At 51.0% G+C, this 18,499-nt stretch overlaps 1 protein-coding gene across 4 annotated transcripts in view; it reads right to left on the bottom strand.

Moving 5' to 3' along the window:
* Positions 1 to 542: 542 nt before the first annotated feature.
* Positions 543 to 18,499, bottom strand: part of Aff1 (ALF transcription elongation factor 1) — a 162,600-nt gene continuing 144,643 nt past the window's right edge. For 2 of the 4 annotated variants that reach the window (NM_001437106.1, NM_001437107.1), the window contains 9 exon segments: positions 543 to 5,219; positions 6,015 to 6,241; positions 7,704 to 7,841; positions 8,390 to 8,461; positions 8,999 to 9,132; positions 12,087 to 12,147; positions 12,259 to 12,350; positions 12,917 to 13,163; positions 14,291 to 14,388. In NM_001437106.1, coding sequence (NP_001424035.1) covers positions 5,092 to 5,219; positions 6,015 to 6,241; positions 7,704 to 7,841; positions 8,390 to 8,461; positions 8,999 to 9,132; positions 12,087 to 12,147; positions 12,259 to 12,350; positions 12,917 to 13,163; positions 14,291 to 14,388 — 1,197 coding nt within the window. In that variant the 3' untranslated portion in view covers positions 543 to 5,091. 4 annotated transcript variants of the gene reach the window in all.

The following is an 18,499-nucleotide window of genomic DNA, read 5'->3' on the forward strand; positions in this document are numbered from 1 at the left end:
ACCGACCTTCTTCGAACTTTCCAGTGTAACAGTAGCAGGTGCACAGTTCATAAGGAACAGGACCAGAAAGGCTAATAACCTGTCTGAAGCCCCAGAGCTCAAAAACGAAGGAACAAGTCAGAGCAAGCTCCCAGGTCCTACCTAATTCCAAGTAACTGCTGAAGTGTCTCCTTAGAGCAATGGAGAAGAAAAGAACCAGACAGCCTCCAGGTCCTTCTGCACTGAGTATTCTACAAGCCCGTGTGCCACAGCAGACCGAAAGCAGGCACCTGCATTTGATGTGGGGAGGAGCCACGCGGTAACATGGGCTGACTGCCTTCCTCCCATGCCAACAGCACAGACCTACTGTGACTGCAAGTCACGTAACTCACCAGGCTGACGCACCATCTTATTCCAGGCCTGGCATGGCGGCCGTGCCAGCCCTGCGGACAGACGCCGAGGCAGGAACTCTGGTGAGGTCAGCTTCAGCTCCAGACAGACCCCGGAGCCCAACCAAGAACCACCATCTTACTTGAACAAAATAAAAGTCACAGGCTGTCCACTCCAGTGATTTCTCTAAATTTTTATTAAATATCTCTTTTGTCTACAGTTTGATCTCGTGGAAAGGAAAGGCTGAAGATGAAAAGTCAGTTACATTTGTCGAAGACAGCACTCAGTCCTTGTTACAGAGAAAAGCAAAAGATCTGTGGCACATTATCTTTGGAAAGATCGTTTGCAGATTTCCTTTAAAAGACCTCACAGGTCATGTCTGCCCCTTTCAGAGTGTATTCCACAAGGCAGATAAATCCTGTTGACCGAAGCCCCAAGTTTGCAGTTCCATTGCTGAAGCCGATTTTAAATCTGTGGTGTTCCCCTGGTTTGTGTCACACATCTTTGCTGGGAGCACGGTTGCCTCCCCAGCCTGCACACACAACCACTGATCATAGCCGGCACATTATTCCACGGTAATCAAAGACAAAGGCAGACCAGTGACTTTCATTATCACCTTGACAACGTATTCCTTTTTAAAGCAATTTTAATACCAAGGTATGACTTTCTTCTAACATTGTAAGAAAGAAAATATATAATATATAATATAATATATAATGGTAATAAATAAAAAAAAAAGGCAACCCTGCTCAGGTATTATCCAAAACACGATCACATTCAGAAAAAAAATTAAATCCGGGACACACGTGTACACACACGCACACACTCTGCCATGAACAGTGTGTACGTGATACCGTGAGGATGTGCAGTGTTCTTAGCAATACATGTCATGGCCTGAACAAAAGGCAAACTTAATACTGCCTGTATTGAGCATCGCTAAAACACCTAAGCGAAGCAAGTTCACCTTCCTTAGGTCAGCCACCGCCCGGCCCAACAGCGCAGCTCTGCTTGCCCACCGCTGGCCTCATTCCTGTGTCCTATGGACAGATGTAAGCAATACACAGGTTTGCAGAGAGCCCTAGGCTTCCTGTCCTCTGGCTCCCTCGTAGGTAGGGAAAGAGGCACTTCTCTGCCCATCACAGTAACAGCTGATGTCTGATGCACAGCGGAACAGAACAGAGTGTGACTCACCCTCAAGGAACCGGGAGATTTACACCCGCCTGAGGAAATGTGGTAGGTGGTGCTTGTCAGCACATCAGAAAGAGCGTGGACACAGGCAGCTGTTCTCAGTCGGGGAAACCATAACTGGACTGCATACGGAGGATGGCCTGGCAGAAAACACCAGAATCCCAACACCAGGCCCCTCGGTCCTTACACTTCCCTTCCACAGAAAACGCCCTCTCGCCCGGTATTTCCAAATGAGCCAAGACCAGGAGAGAGGCGGGGGGGGGGGGGGGGGGGCATCAAAACGGACCCTCCCGTCCCCATAGCTGCAAAGCAATAGCTTGTGTTCTCCAATGAGAAAAATCTACACTTCTGTGTTTCAGAAAGGAGCCCCAAAATGTTCTGAGGAGATTTAAATACTTCTAACCCGCGGTGAAAGAGTGTAACAGACAAAGTGGTAAATTTTCAAAGACATTTTGTAGTGTTGGGGAAAATCATTAAGAAGAGGAGAATCTGTAGGAGGCACGGAAAGACCTTAAATCATATTTAAGCCCAACTCACCTCAAACTCCACAAAGCAGGAAAGTAAACGTAAGACCTGCGAAGCCACCCACTCAAAGCCACGGCAAAGCAAACGGCATTGCTGGAGAAATTATGTTTTGGTCAGCAAAGGCGCAAATACACCAGGCCGAATCTCTTGTCCTCTGCACCAGAGACCACAGCTCAGGAGCACGAATCCTTTCAGAAGTTACCAAACAGGAATCGTAGGACCCAGGCGCTGTCCCTAACACCAACACACGGAGGCACATTTTCAATCAAGATGGGGAAGAGTCTGTTCAAAACTTCCTGCAGACGGGCAGGTGGTGGTGGCCCAGGGAATAGACTGACATTTGCCAAAACATCTACAAAATAAGTGTCACTTTGTAAGGGACCGCTGATGAGTACTTGCTGGGCCCTCCTGCTGCTCCCTTCCGCCTGCCATCTCGTCTCAGCACCTTAACCAAAGGCCACCCACTCTAGTGGCATCTAACAGGGCCTTTACGTGATCTAATTATTTCCAAAAGAGAAAACACTCAGCACCCAGGGGCAAAAAGTGTGTTCCTCTACTCTGTTACCACAGACAGACGGGCCACACGGCCTTTGTAAATGGCCATGGCAAGACTCCCTCATAAATACTGCCTGCCCACAACGTGGGTGCTCTCCCACAGTTACAAGAGCATCCCATATCCAAAGGGCTGATTTTATGGTCCTCCCAAAATAATCACCTCAGGGGGGAAAAAAATCCACCTCTGGGAACTGTGAGCACACGGCGAAGGGTGCAGATGGTGTGAAGTTTGAGTCCTTGGGGCTCACACTGAGCAGTAACAGTTGCTGAACAGTCCCGGGCTTTCGCTCTGAAGGAGGCAGACAAGCTCACACTCTCTAGGTACAGTGTTGTGGGAAAAGCAGCAATGCCAACAGCTACAGACCAGACTGGCAGAAACGGATCCTGTCCAACTTCGTTGGTTTTCAAGGTACAAAGGAAACTGTAGTATCAAGAGCTGAGGAGAAAACAAACCCAGACGTAGACCAAGACAGCCCGTTCTTCCTGCACTGACTGAATGTGTCCAGGCAAGGGGCACAGTGGCCTGCTGGCAGGACACACACTGCTCTGGCAAAATGTCCACAGACCAGAACCTGTCCCTAAGGGACAGAGCCGTTTTAACAACCGACAGGCAGCAAGGGACAGACAGCTGTGGGAGAGGGAAAGGATCCTGACAAGCCCACAAGCCTAGCTCTGCTGAAGAGGTGACACAGTGCTGGGAATGACCTGCCATATACTTCGACTCTGGTTGACAACATGGCTCTGCTTCAGGACATCAGTAAAGAAAACTGCTTAGTTGGATCACAGTCTTGGTCTCTGCTCAGATATGCACACGGTGGCCATTTTCTGACTCTATTCATACCAGGATAAAAGGCTGAGATGCTCTGTCCTGAAAAGCCAGGTATTGCACCCACCTAGAGACCCTGTGTGGATTTACCAAGGTACCAAGAAGGTCCTAATGTTACCACAGGGACCATAGACATCGTCACCGAGGAAAGATAGGTCTCCACTGATTTCCAAATGCACTCACACAAGCGTGGCCGACAGGAGGCAGAGGCAGAGGCCGGGCCACACACAGGTACCTCCACGGAAACGCATGTGCAAATCCTACTATCTAGAAGAGATAAAAAAAGAATGGGCTTTTGAAAGAACACTGCCCTCAGAGAGTATTCCAGTAATAACCTTGAAGCCTCAAGGAAAGGCCTGTGTTTGCGGGCGGGTGTGAATTCTGAGTGTGTCCCTCACCTCCCACCCAGGTGAACCTGGTCTAATGTGGGCGGGGCGTAGCCCGGGGAAGGACACAGATCCTCTCCAACCTCATCAAGTCAGAGTACCTGAGAAGATGGCCTGGAGTGAAGGTGTATGACTGGGGAGTTTTAAAGTTGAATCTAACCCCCACCCCCCAAGTCCCCCAATCTCCACATCCTCTCAAGGAGCTAACGTCCCCTGGATAGTCAAGGGTCTTGGAAAGTTGAGTTTTGCTATAAATATAAAATACTTGGTAGGAGAAAAATACAACCTCTCTAGGAAGACTTTATACTTCTGCTCACTGAGACATGGAGTAGCCACAGCCCTGTCAGTACCCAGCAGACAGTGCATATCTGCCTCCGGCCCAAGGCCAACATGGCTCCCGTGTTTGCCCAAGGTTTTTCGTGGAGTGCGGCAGGAGGAAGAGTGAGGCCTCTGGGGATGTGAGGAAGACTGTGAGAAAGAACCCGGATGTAACTGCTTCCACTCCTCTAGGGCCGACGGGGGATGCTTCTCAGTATAGCCAGAGAGGCCTGAGCTAGACAATGTGCAGCACTCTAGGCACTGGGGTACGGTGGGTGTCACCTTAGATTTTGTAAATGACAGTACTCGGTCATCAGAGCCCCTTCCCTGCAGGAAGTGAGGTGCGGTGGAGTCCTCCGCAACTTGTGTTCCACAGATGGCCATTAGAATGTATTAAGCAACGTTTCCTTTAAAACTTGAGAAGAGAACAAAATCATAAAGCCCTTCACCAAAAATTATTATTAAAAAAAAAAAAAAGCGCTTGCCTAGGGAGCGCAAGGCCCTGGGTTCGGTCCCCAGCTCCGGAAAAAAAAAAAAAAAACTCCTTCCGGAAGTGAACAAGGGTGGCTTCTGAGACGTTCTCTTCCTCTTGTTTGCAATTTTTATCCTCTTGTTCAGACAAACAGAAAAAAAAAACAAAACCCAGAAATGTTTCTGGACCAATTCGTACGCCAGCTGGACTCCATTGCACTTGTGTCCTTCCCTTTGGAAAGGCAAGATCATTTTCCAGCAACTGCTGAGCTGACCAGTGTCCGGCCAATGACCACACAGCTCCTGTGAGTTGAAGTGGTCGAGCATCCTGGTCGTCTCACGGCCTCACGGCGCTCCTCTTCTCGAGTACTGACATCCCCATCTGACAATTGTCTACAGTGGATCACAGCTTCCAACTGTGCAGAGAGGCACAAGGCATCGAGTAGGCCCAGCCTACATTAGCGGGGTTTGGGGTGCTTGTCTCAGCCGCTGGAGGCCCTGCCTTGTGTAGTGCACCAGGTCCACCAGGCTGCTGTTGAGGGCCAACATGCGCACTTTTGTGCTGAGCTGAGCAAAGAATTCTGCAATAGAATCCAAGTCAAACTTAAGTACATGTACAGGATCAAATTAAAACGATAACACAAACAGCCCAGAGACAGTATCCCCACAACACTCCGCCCCATCTGGCATACTCTTCTGTAAGTTCTGGTTAGTTCTTCACAGTCCCCCGCTAGATTAGAAGTCGGGAACTCTCTGAGTTAAATCCGTAACTCACTGCTAGTACAGTGGCTGGCGTGTTTCAAATGCCAAATTGATGCACCATGAGGGCAGAGAGGGGAGACGTAATTAGTTCACCAAGAAGGCATGGAGGCTATGGGGAAATTTAGAGCTCCAGCCAGCAGGCTGCCTCCTTCCGACCAGGCAGGAACTTAATGGCGTTCACCAGTCACTCGGTACCACTTAGCTAGTGGGCACCGGCCCAAACACCAGGCAGTCATGGCCCCTGACTCAGATCTTGGGAGTTCCCGCTTCTTCTCCTAATGTGTCTCGGTAACGTTTGCTACCCTGCGTGCCTCAGATGGGAGCTGCTTCATCCCCAGTGTTTAAGCCAAGGGACAGAGCACATCTCGGCTTCCGCTCTGTCCTGTCAGTAGCATTTCAGTTCAGGCTGAAACGACACCAACGTTTGAGAATAAAGCCCACCCTAATTTGGCCAGGAGGGATCCGGCCTCAGACGTCTAGCTCCCATCAAGCCTCAAGGAAGATCCCTACAACCAGGTTGCGAAGAGGAGTGGAGAGAGTGAGCACAGCTGCTTCACGAGACAGAATGTACGTGTGAACCAAATACCTCCCACCTTCGTAACACAGCCACTCACCTTTGTTCTTCCTTGTGAGGGCCTCTGCCTGTTCCCAAAGGGTAAAGGCCTTAAGGACATGGGATGTGATGGTGACATAAGAGGAGGTCATGTTCTGGATGGTGACCGGGGTGCTGACGGTGGCCGTCGCCCCCACGGCCCCCATACTGCTGCCAGCACTTGTCTGGGATCCAGCAGAGCTGGCAGGAGAAGGCATTGGGGAGACGGGGGACGGAACGCCTGTGCTTCTGCAAGGATGGAGAAAGAAAGACGCGGATCACAGGCTACGATCTCTAAGAACCGGAGTCTGAATTTCAGGGTGTGCTTCTCAAAACAGTAATCCCTGTTAAGTCACCCGTACAAGATCAAAGGCACATCCGGAAGACTAATCTGTGTTCCGGGCACACTCCCGGGCTTTGCTAAAGTCTTCATCTTCCGGAACCACCCACCTCCCTCTCCAATTCCTTCTCCTGCTATTAAGGCGGCAGCAGCAGCAGCAGCTGTGCAGAGTCGGGGTTGAGGTAGGTGGGCGCCCCACATGCACAGACCCGGCTGCATCCACTCCTGGTTTATGCTCCCCTCTGCTCGGTCAGCAGTAAACTGCTCAGACCTGACTCTGAGTCCTGTGGATATACCACAGAGCCTCAAACCTCACTCTCCACGAATTCATCTGCCTTTCCCTGGGTCACAGCACCGCATAGGTGGAGAGCCTGCCTGGTTCCTAAAACTCCTACTGCATCAGTAAACAGGAGACTGGACAGAGCAGGCTGGGCAGTGGCTATGGATCAATCAGGAGCCCCAGGTTTCTCACTCTGACCCTTGGCTGCCGGCCTGGTCCTGCACGCTCACGAGTTTCAATTAGGTCAAAGGAAAAGTCGACCTTCAGCCATACAAGCACGACAGAAGATGGAGAGACGGGGCCTACGCTGCCTCAAGATCAGGGGCTGCCAAAGTCAAAGGCTAGACAGGGAGCTGCCTAGGGTGGCCGTTACTGCTGCATCCTGGCAGCTCTGAGGGTTGGTATGAAGAAACCACCCTAGCTAAATCGAGACCAATGATGTATTCGCCTGAACCAGACGTCCTGCATCAGGGCGTTCTCTCCTTTTTGATTGCTAGAAATGGGTCCGTATCACAGCTGATGCGCTCTAAAAGCATGGCTCTCCCAGGAAACAGTGGGACCTCCCAAGGATGCAAAGCATAAAGAAGCAAAAACAACACCTGGACATAGTGCTCAGGGGGCTAAGATAAGAGGCGCACAAGTTCAAGGCCAGCCTGGGCAAGAGTGAGGTTCTGTCCCAGACAAAACAAATAGCCCTCGGGCAGCATCATGAAGAAACGCACTGTGACCTTCACCCTCATCCCAAAACAGCCCAAGGATTCTGTTGCTCAAGATCTTAACAGACCCACATGGGCACTCTGCTCCGGGGCCCTTCCTCGGCCACTGCTGTTAATCTCTTACTGTTCTCGCCTTCTCAGTTTAGGACGGCTCGGTACTGCCTGTAATTCTATGCAACCCACACTGAATCCTGGGATGCACTCACTGGCAGGTCAGAGGGGGTCGTGGTACCCCGTGTTATCTCATCAGCCTAAAATTAGCTAACAGTTTAAAGTTTAAGGGGCCAACGCACAGAAAGATGAGCGACTTCTGGGAAACCCAAAATCACACGCAGACTGTTACACAAGCAAAACGTGAGTGACTCAACAACTTGCCTTGCCACGCATGGAGAAGGTGCCTGGGCCACTTTGGAGGTACTCCTGAAGTGCTCGCTAAGGGTACGGGAATACTTCATCACCGTGTCCTTTTTACATCGGAACATCGCCATGTTCAAAAGGGACTGGCAACGCAAGCTGCAAATAAAACCAGAGGTTCACAGGGATTGCAGATGGCCTCGTGGACAGACACACTGTGAGCACATTGGGTTCTCCTCTCTGACTGAGCAAGTCCCCTCCTCATGCATCTCACTGTGCAGTCCATGCACCACCACCCACAGGAAATGCTGGCAGGAAAAGGTGCATGAACACCACTTAGACCCTTAGACCAGGGCACCAGAAGACAGCAGGTACCAGTTCCTAGTGACCGTGAATGGGATTAAGCTCCCTCCTGCCATAATTTTCACTTCAAGGAAATTAATGTAGAGCCAGGCGTGCTATCACTGGCCTTTAATAACAGCACTGGGTGCTTGGGAGGCAGAAGCAGGAGAATCTCTATGTTCCTCTATCTATAAGGGCCAGCCTGGTCTACATAATAAGTTCTAGGACAGCCGGAGTTAGGTAGAGAGATCATGGCTCCAAAAAAAGGGGGAGGGAAAAGGGAAGGAAATCTAAAAATATTATTTAATCAGAGGAAACAAAACTTTAATGCCTTTAGTTTATGCAATAGATAGAAATTTCCATACCATAAGACAGCAAATATCTTCTCTTGTGCTGGCACTGTGTTATCTGAGAAGGATTTAAGCGACATCACGAACCTGCAGGAGATAAATCAGTGCAGGGCGTTAAGCTAGGGAGGTTACCGGAGTCCACGCAACGCTGTGCTAACTGCAGATACGGTCTTCCAGAGGGCATGGAGGGGCGTGCAACCCAGAAGGGCAGGGGTTAAGAGCGACCGAGAGCCAGCGGCTCAGAAGACCTGGCCCTGAGGCCTGCTCTCTAAAGCATGGCTGTGTCCTCACTAGACCCCTAATGAAATGCCTGGGGCACACAGTGGGGAAAGAAGACACCGGGTATGAAACCTAATCTTGGGAAAGCACACTCCCTGAGAGACTCGGCGTTCTCTTTGGGACAACCTTGGCAAGACGACACGGCTGCATCCAGTGCTCCCTCATAGGCAACACACTTTAACTCAGGACATGAAAAACCTGTGGACCAACCACCCAGGGCCTCCGGCATGAGAGGCAGGTGCTGCCCCCAGCAAAGGGACCTTTGTAGCCTCCCCCTCTTCTGTCTTCACATCAGGTGGGGAGACAGCCGGGTTGGGCACGGTGGCAGAGCGCCCCAGCACTTACTTAATGAGGTCTACGGTTTCTGAGTACACGGTGTACGCTGACTTCGCTGAGCTCTCTGACTCGGTGGCCATTCCACACTCAATAAAAGACAGGACGGCTTCCAAATACTTGAAGGCTTTTCCAGCCTTGTCCACCTGTGGGAGAAGAACACGGGCCTCCTGAGGCAGCAGGCAGCAACCGGTTTGTTACCCGCATTCGTCCCCGTGACTCCTCCACTGTCTTCACTGACTGACTAGAGAGACAGGTGAGCAAGAATAAACAGTACGAGGTGGCCAGCCATAGCAGTCAGCGCTGACCCATGGGAGTGTCCCTAGCAAGAATGCACTAAGGTAAAGAGGATTCCCCATCCAGACGACACTGGGAACTCCACCAGGCACAGACAGCGCTGTCATCAGCCGCAGCCCGGTCACCCTTGAAGCAGACGAGCCAGCACATTAAAAGGACAGACAAGAGTTTCTCTGTGGAGGTTGAGGTTATATAAAATACGATCACCTTAACTTAGATCTGGAGCCCGGCAGACTATTAATCTCTTGGGGCACCTTGTACAAAGACATGCCCCCGGTCAACAGGTCCAGACTCTCAAAACCCCTTCAAGGAAACATGGTAATCGGACCCTGGTGGTCCGCCACCATGTGGCATACGGTCAATTCAATTAATCAGAAGTGTGGCACGCAGCCCATCTCTCTGCGTGTGGCTTATGTACTGCATGCCCAGAGCAGCTGGCTAACATGGGCCATCTTGAGGGCCTTGCTAATGCTTCAATTCGCCGTGTTCGACAGGGATGAAAACAGTAAAGATGTGTACGGGAAGCAGGAAGGCAGCAATCCGCTCGTCTGAGGCTGCCCGGGGCTTCTGTGTGCTGCTGTTCCGGGGCAGGGAAACAGCTCCCCCTCCCGCTGCTATCCGTGCGTCTTTACCAGCAGAGGGACAAAGTGGGGTGTTAACGTGCATACCTGTGCGCACACACCTGCACTTCAGAGGCTCTAGAGCCTTCTTTTTAAGGTTTTGAGAAGAAACTTAAAAAAGTGTTTTTCTCTAGAAAGCGTGAGCTCAGAAAAATCTGTGGCAAAGATAAGAGTGACATTCCTACGCCTCAGTCAGCTATGTAAGTGACGACTAGTTTGCTGTTGGTGGAGCTCTAACTCCCTTATTTACTTTATTTTCACACGTGCGGCGTTCTGCCTGCGTGTGTGTTATCTGCACCACACGTGTGCCGGGCTGGCAGCAGCCAAAAGAGGGTGTCAGATCCTCTAGACCCAGAGTTACAGACGAAGCCACCCAGTGTGCAGTGTTGGGAACCGAGCGCAGGTTCCATACAGGAGCAGCAAGTGCTCTTAATTCTCAAATTTACACCCACCTCCTTAAGAGCCCTGTGAGGCTAACAATGGGGTGGGTGGCTGTAATAATGTCCACAGGTCTCCTGAGACAGCTAGGACGGGCACAGCCATCGCTCTTCTAGTAGGGAACAGAATCCCCTCCTCAAGGAGAGAGCAATGTGAAGAGGAAACACCCCTGTGTTCCGCTGGGCACCTCACCGCCCGACAGCTCTCCAGTATTACGGAACGAACTTTTAAAAAAAAGGCTGGTCACAGTGGCACTCAGTGACGCCAGAACTCAGAGGCTGAGCAGGAGCACGGCTACAAGTCTAAGGCCATAAGGCCAGCCTGGGCTACGTGGAGATCTTGCATGAGAAGCAGAGGAGGGAGAGACCATTAACAGGTCACTACCGGGACTAGCAGATCCTGAGGATAGCTGTTGCAATGAGATGCGACTGGTCTAACGTAGGGGTTCCTGGCTCACCAGGGAGGAAGAAGATTCAAACCGGAGGTCTCTGGAGTATTAACTGTCAGTGAATAACAAGGGAGCCAAAATGCTAACAGTGTCTGAGTGAGGTAAGGTTTTGCTCTTTGCCTCCAACGCAGAGTAGCCCCCCACCCCCTCCAAACCATGAAACAGTCACACTGGGCCCTTAGCATCTTTGGAAAGAGGAAGCTGAGCGCACAGCCCTGCTTGGTGCAAACTGAGCACACACGGCCCGGGCACAGAGCACGTTCACCCCACACAGCACCAAGCGTGGGAGGCAACCAGGGACCATTTTATCTGACAAACAGGGCCAGCAACCTGGGATAGAAAGGCACAGGCCCAAGTCCCCATGGCCACAAGGGGGCAGCTGAGTCACGTCACAAAGAACCAGTGGGTCTCTGTGGGTCTCCAGGGGCCTCAGAGAACCTCCAGTGCCTTCAAAGTTTCAATGTGAAGAAGGGGAATGAGATGGCCCAGCAGGTAAAGCCGCTTCCACCGAGTCTGAGGACACGGTCTGACCCTTGGGATCCACATGGTGGAAGGAAGAGAACCGAGTCCTCCAACGGTGGCACAGCCACCAACCCCACATAAACGTAATAAAAATTAAATTAAAAAAGAATAGATAAGACTAAGGGAAAAGGTGATCCTATGGTATCTACACTTAACAGCCAAGACTGCCCTTGCGGAAGAATCGTAGTGCCTAGCAGATGAAAACAGCCTCGGTCTCAGGGCATGTTTATAATGTCTGCTCCTTACACTCTCTTCCCGGGGCCAACTCTCCCTTCAGATCTGTGCATAAGAGCACCCGGGAACGGAAATTGTCTTCCTCGCCTTGTATGGCATTCAGGGCGGACACGGACTGATTTAATAATAGTCCACTTTGTACATCTCAAGAACTGATTCAGCGGGTTGAAAAAAAGCACTCATACATTAAACCTACATCCCACGGATGAGCTTCCGCTCAGTCTGTAAAGCACACGATCTAATGAACTAATGGAGCCAAAAAACATAATTCCCTTAGAACACCCCAGACCTCAGCCATAGGATCCTGATTGTCCTGCTTACCAGTGGCTAACAGCAGCCACCTCTTCCTGCTGCCCCTACCCCAGATCCCCCAGTATACAGCCCTCCTACCTGCTGCCGCTTCCCAGAGCACCCACAGACATCATTCCACCCACCGCCCCATCCCCATCCCCATCCCCATGGCGTGCGGTAGGACAGGCCAGAGACTGTGGTTTTTTTCCCCTTAACTGTTTAACCAAGGGCATAAAAAACGAAGACTGACCATTGCCTCCGCCTTGCACTTCAGCTTTTTAGCCTCCTTCATGTGAAAGTCAGCTTGTTGTCTGCAGAAAAAGGAAGAAGAGGCAGGCGTGGGTCATACAAACAAAAATGACTTCCCTGGGGCAGGAGAAAAGGGTGAAAAAGAAAGGGGGAGATGGGGGACAGGGGCTTACCTGTCAGATTTCACCTGTGGCTTTCCTGGCTTAGAGTTACCATTTGGCAAAGAAGGCACTGGAAAAGGATTCGCAGCATCTCCAGAAGATCCCTTTAAAACATATCCACGTGTTACCCTGTTAGCCGGAGAGGCCAGGGCCCTAGCCGCACTAGCCTTCCAACGCCAAGAAAGCATATGAGGGGGGGGGGGGGCAGCAGAACCACAGGCCAGCTTGGCTACCACTTCCCTAGCTACTTCAGTAACTGGCACCGAAGCCAGGCATCTACGTGAGCAAGAACGGGTAACAAACAGCACGAGCATAGTGGTCTCTCTGCCCCCAGCACACACCAGCCAGGTCCGGGAAGCCAGGACCACTGGGCTATGTTCTGTTAAGATGGATAACTAAATATCTAAGACTACAGATCCAAAGAACTGAGCTAACCCATGTCTTAAGCCAACATCTAAATGGCGGACAGAAATCCACTATGATCCATCTCTGATCATTTCAAGAAAAACAAAGGACACCACTCCACCCCACCCCACCCCACCCCACCTTTCCTGTAGTAGCAACTATCATACCATTTGCTCTTTAAAAACAACACAAGGTGGTCACACCAGGCTGGAGCTCAGCCTGCGAGAGAGCGAGAGAGCGAGAGACCACTCACGGTTTCGCTTACTTTGTGTTCAGAGTCCCGGGCCTGTACTTTTCTGTGCTTCGGAACTGAAGAGTCTGTACAGCTGCTCTTCGTGCTGCCAGAACTTCTGGGAGGGTCCTGGCTACCGATGTCTGCATCTGGCCTGGGCCTCTTGTGTGCAGGTTTGCTTGGCTTCTGGGAAGACGAGGAAGACGACGAGGATGAGGGCACCACCGGCGGAGGAGGAAGCATTTCCTTTCTTGAGCACTCTGAGGAGGGCCTGGGTGTCCTGGCATGAAACGGTCGAAGCAGAGGACACATCACGTCTAAGTTTGTTTATAAAGGACAAGGTGGCACAAAAGACTGCAACATCGTGAAGCATGTGATTATGGGTTTAGGGGCCTTCTCGTGCTTTATTAAATCTAGCTGTCAATTAGTACCTAAGTGTATAGCCTGCACCTAGCTGGAAGACTGCAATCATGTCTATCAGTTCTCATCCTATCTGTACCTTACCCCAACAAACAGGCAAGCTCAACTGTCACCTCCATATGTAACAGTAGCCCATAACTGATGGCAGGCTCCCCAACAGAGAAGCACTTGGTGTGTTTTGACAAGTCTCTTGCGAGGCAAGCTCCTGAATAAGCCAGAGAGAGTAAATGACAGTTACTATTTATAGCCATGCCGTCTTGACACTACTGATCTCACTGGGCATGCCTCGGTCCCTCAAAGGCACACCGAGAGCACCAAACCTGAGCTGTCCTGAGTCCAAGTTAAACCCAGTAGCAACTCCAGGGCTTTGAGTCAGTTTTGGCTCTCTTTCCCATCTGCTGAAATGAAATATAATAAAATGAAGGAGGAGAGAGGAGGAGGCAGAGGATAAGGGAGAAAAGGAGGAGAGAGGAGGAAGAAGGAGAGGAGGGAGAGGAGGAGGAAGAAGAGGAGGAGGAGGGAGAGGAAGAAGAGGAGGAGGAGGGGAAGGAGGGAGAAGAGGAGGAAGAGGGGAGGCGGAGGGGGGAGGAGGAGGAGGAAGAGGAGGAGGAGGAGAAGAAGAAGAAGGAGAAGGAGAAGGAGAAGGAGGAGGAGGAGAAGGAGAAGGAGAAGGAGGAGGAGGAGGAAGAGGAAGAGGAAGAGGAAGAGGAGGCTGATGAGGCAGCTGGATGCAGAGTTCCTTGCTTAGCATGTACAAGGCCCTGAGTCATCCCCAACACAGATTTTATATGTATATGAACATAAACTAATTCTAGGCGTTTAGGAAACGCTCAGTGAACATGTCTTTGATAAATCTCGGTTTGCCGCCAAAGGAATGAGTGAGTGCACCCAGGGCCGAGAAGGAGCACCGTGCTCTGGTTCTAGTGCAGAAGGAGCTCGCTACCCTCGCAGGCTAGCGTGGCGGGCCGTTCCCACCTGGATACTCACTTTGACTTGGAAGACTCTGCGTGGGAAGACGAGGATGAGGACGTCTGCGACTTATCCAGTCGGAGCCTCTTGTGACTGTGCTCTTTCTCCGGTTCAGCCTGTCGTTGCAGATGATGGACACAGCCATGTTAGAACTGTCACACACACCAAGGGAGGGGGAGTGCAGACGCAGCAAAGGGACCTGACTGACCACGGGAGGCATCCGTGCGGATGGATGCACCCTCAGGCGTATGGACTGTGTGTGACTCGAGGGTGGAGAGAGCAATGTGACACAGTGATGGGCTTCTAATGACACCATCAGCTTGCACATAATGTGCTTTGATCATTACCTTTCCTGAGCCACCCTTGACGCTTGCTGGTGCCTCCTCTCTTCTTCCATAGGATCCCTCTCCTGCTTTGTCACTTCTGTGTGTGTGTAGTCCTGTCACCTCCTTTGTCATCTGCGTGTGCATACTATCCCTCTCCTACTTTATCTTATACATATCTATTGCACACACACACACACACACACACACACACACACACACAGGTCTGTCTATGCAGTTCCGGCTGTAGACCAAGCTAGCCTCAAACTCTCAGAAATCCACCTGCCTCTGCATCCCAAGTACTGGGATTAAAGGCTTATGCCACCATATCCGGCACGTCTTGCCGTTTAAACTGGGTTTTCCATAAGACAAAACATGTGGGATTTGCCTGAGTCTGGCTACACACACACACACACACACACACACACACACACACACACACACACACACACGCAGACTAATTACATGGAGCGGTAACCACTGTTATAGAAGACCGGGAAACGTGCAGTGATAAGTCCGATAACAAAATCTAATGTAGGAGGTAAGAAAGGTCTAAAATGCCACAAATAAAATGCTCCGAAAAAGAAGCTTACAATCCCAGACCTTTGACCACATTCCCTAAACTGTGAGCATGGGCCAGCGGCAGCGGCGGTCCCTAACAGTGAAATCTGGATGTGGGAAGCACTGGTGTGCACCAGGACTGGTGTCATTACAACATGGCTGGCTCTGCGCTCAGAACAACGGTAGCAGCCACACACCTCCTGGTCAATGAGAGGCCAAAATGTCCTGCCACCTGAAGGCCCAGGGCTTCAGGTTGAAGGCTGCACAGACGCTCTGACAAGCATTCCACAAAAGTGGGAAGTCCACAAAGTTCTCCAAAGTAAGAATTTGCTCAAGTACGCGGATGAGATTAACTCACTCGTGAAATGCTAAAACATGTTAGCTAGATGGAAGATATTTTCCAGGCGGGTCACAGAAAACAGGGAAGGCCAAAGACAAGCTGTCCAGACACCCAAGTCTAGATGGCAAACAAGAGTCCATCTTTGTCTCCTTACGTTGCCTGGTCACAAATAAACCACACATGACAGAGACGTTTCAGGGCAAGGCGTTCTTCACCAGCTGACGGGAGCTGGAGCCTCTGCCCATCACAAGCACAAGAGGAGCGGGCACACAGGAAACATCGACTTCTCGAGGCCAGCATCTGAAAATGCTAATGTTTACCTCTCCTCAATCACTAGCTTTCTATAGGTACCTCACAACTCAGAAGCATGGTACACGAAGCCTAAAAGAAAATAAGTGAAAGGCTCCATTCCCCCCTACCCCCGATGCACTGTGTGCTTGGATGTTGCCTGTCTGGAAAGGCTCAGGCTTCCCCCAGAGCAGCAGCAGAATCTTCCACTGGTATAGAAACTAAGAACAGCAACCAAGCGGTGTGGCACTCATTCCCGGGGCAGGACTGCACAGGAGCCCTGCGAGGTTAGACTAAAAAGAGGGCCAAAGTGGGGGCACACAGTAGTGGTCGTCAGTAATGGAGCTTGAACCCCACGAGTAAGGCCTGCCACCCTATAGGAGTCACGGGGTCTTTAGCCTTTATCTGGGTCAGGAAGCCACAAAAAAGTCAGGTGACAGCAATATTCTTGAAGAGGGAAAAAAGTACATCTCTGCCAGTCGCCCCAGTTTAGGGAATGTGGTCAAAGCTCTGGGGTTCCAAGCTTCTTTTTCTAGGCGGTGGTACGTGTGTCCCCATCCCCCCTACCACCTACCCAGGAAGGGCCAACAGCTGCCAGCAAGTCCCAGTGCACTGCTGGCTTTTCTCAGCCTGTTGGGTCAGGCAGCCTTCGGGTGATGCGCCAAGAGCAGCCCCACCTACAGAGCGAAAGGGCAAGACCATAAAAGGAAGAGATGGGGCTGTATGAGGCCCTCCCGGAGGCTGGGTGGTGGCCTGGTGCCTACCTTGCACCGGCTCATCCTGAGGGTGCCTGTAGTTCAAAGGAAAACGGGGGTAGTGTTTGCTAAAACCGACAGTCACTTAGGGCCACAGCTTCTGCCTGGTGGAAAGATACTGGGAGCTTGGCTATGCTGGTGGAGACAAGAGGGTGTGAGGAGGAACCTGAGATCCTGGAGAAGGGGTGTGCATGGCCGCATTGGGAAATGGAGGCATGGAGCCAGGAAAAGCGTTACAGCCGTGCTAGTGAGTGGAATCACCGGGGCCAATAAACACACGGACCCTGAGCTCTGCCTTTGTGCCTCTCAAGTCTTCCCAAGAGGCATAGAGACACGAGAGAGAGAGGACAAACCACGAGACTGGGAAGAACACGTACCCCACACACACATCTACTGGCAGCCTTAAGATCCCTGAGCTTTTCTGGATCTCAGCAGAGGGAGGGGTTGGGGGTTGGGGGAGGCTCTGCCCACGCACACCGGAAGCAAAGGAGCTTGCCTGTTCGTGAAGCAGGGGAGAATGGGGACGATCAGGGCAACTCTCTGAAGGAGGTTCAGTAAGAAAAAAGGGCATGACCCCTCAGTCCAAGATCTCGCTTCACACAGCCACCAGAAGACTGCCTGAGAGGACAGAAAGAACGACCTGCGGGACAGGGAAATGGACCAGCTTTACTCTTTCGTAGTTGAGGCAGACGTACAGGTACTGGCTGACTTAAGGCAGCCTCTACTACCACACGCCTGCCTGCCATGCTCCCCGGCCAATAAACGATCAAGTTGAAAGGAGGCCTAAGAGGCTTTAGTAAATTGGACTTAGGACGAAAGTCAAAGGCAGAACCAACCATGCCAAGCCTAAAAAAACACACCTTTGCGGGGTGTGTGTGTGTGTGTGTGTGTGTGTGTGTGTGTACTCCTGGGGGGGGGAGGGGACAAGGAAGAGGGGCAACTTTTGGAATGTAAATAAAATAACTTAATAAAAAAAAGAAACACGCCTTTTCCTGTTATACACAATGACTTCCCTTCCTCTATCTACATAAATGAAGGAGTATATATACATACACCAGTTCTCCCACCAAATATGATGGTTTCTTGGATAATAAATCAAGGCTTCAGTGCCTGCTATTTGTTGCAATGACCAATAAGAAAGTCTGCCCACCTATCTGAGCATATGACGGCCATCCCAACACTTGCAAGGAAGCTGAAATGGAAGGATCTTGGCTTTCGGGCCAGCCTGGGCTACAGTGTTGAGACCAACACAACAAGATCAAAAGACAGCCACTTATTTGCAGGGTAATCTTCAGTCAAATGGATGGAAAGAATTATTTACGAAAGAAGCGAGCACACAGAACTTCACGTGTAGCTCAGTGTCTCCGATCGTGTTCTTAGGATGCTCCCGACATCACACGTTAGAGTGTCACGATCTTAAAAAAGGCAAGTGGGCCCTGGTGCTTTCACTTCTATACATGGTCAATAGTTTAAAGGAGTACTCTCACAGCTCCTGTAGTTACCTCAAGTTTCTCCACTGTGCTTCATTGGCCATTCCTAACCCAGTTCCCTCCCCCTCACAGTTGTCTGCACCATCGACCCTCTTGCTGGCTGGTTTTTGGTTTCACACAGCTGAGGACTGAATCCAGATCCTTAATAATGCTAGAGAGGTGCTCAGACACTGAGCTACATCCCCACCACACTCTGTGTTAGCATTCTAAGCTCCACCCCCACGGTTACCTGGCAACAGCCAGGTACACCTGACACTATAAAAGGAGCTGCTTGTCCCCCTCCTCACTCTCTCGTTCCCTTACCCTCTTCCCCCTTTGTCCCTTCTCTCCCTATCCCCCGGCCCCCCATGCTCACATGCTCATGGCCTGCCTCTATTTCTCTACTCTCCCTCTCCCTCTCTCTCTTCCTTTCTCTGCCCTTACTGCCCTCCCCATGCCCTGAATAAACTCCATTCTATACTATACTGTCT

This window comes from Rattus norvegicus, chromosome 14 (assembly GCF_021556685.1).
Source record: "Rattus norvegicus strain SHRSP/BbbUtx chromosome 14, alternate assembly SHRSP_T2T, whole genome shotgun sequence".
In the NCBI taxonomy this organism is placed as follows: Eukaryota; Metazoa; Chordata; class Mammalia; order Rodentia; family Muridae; genus Rattus; species Rattus norvegicus.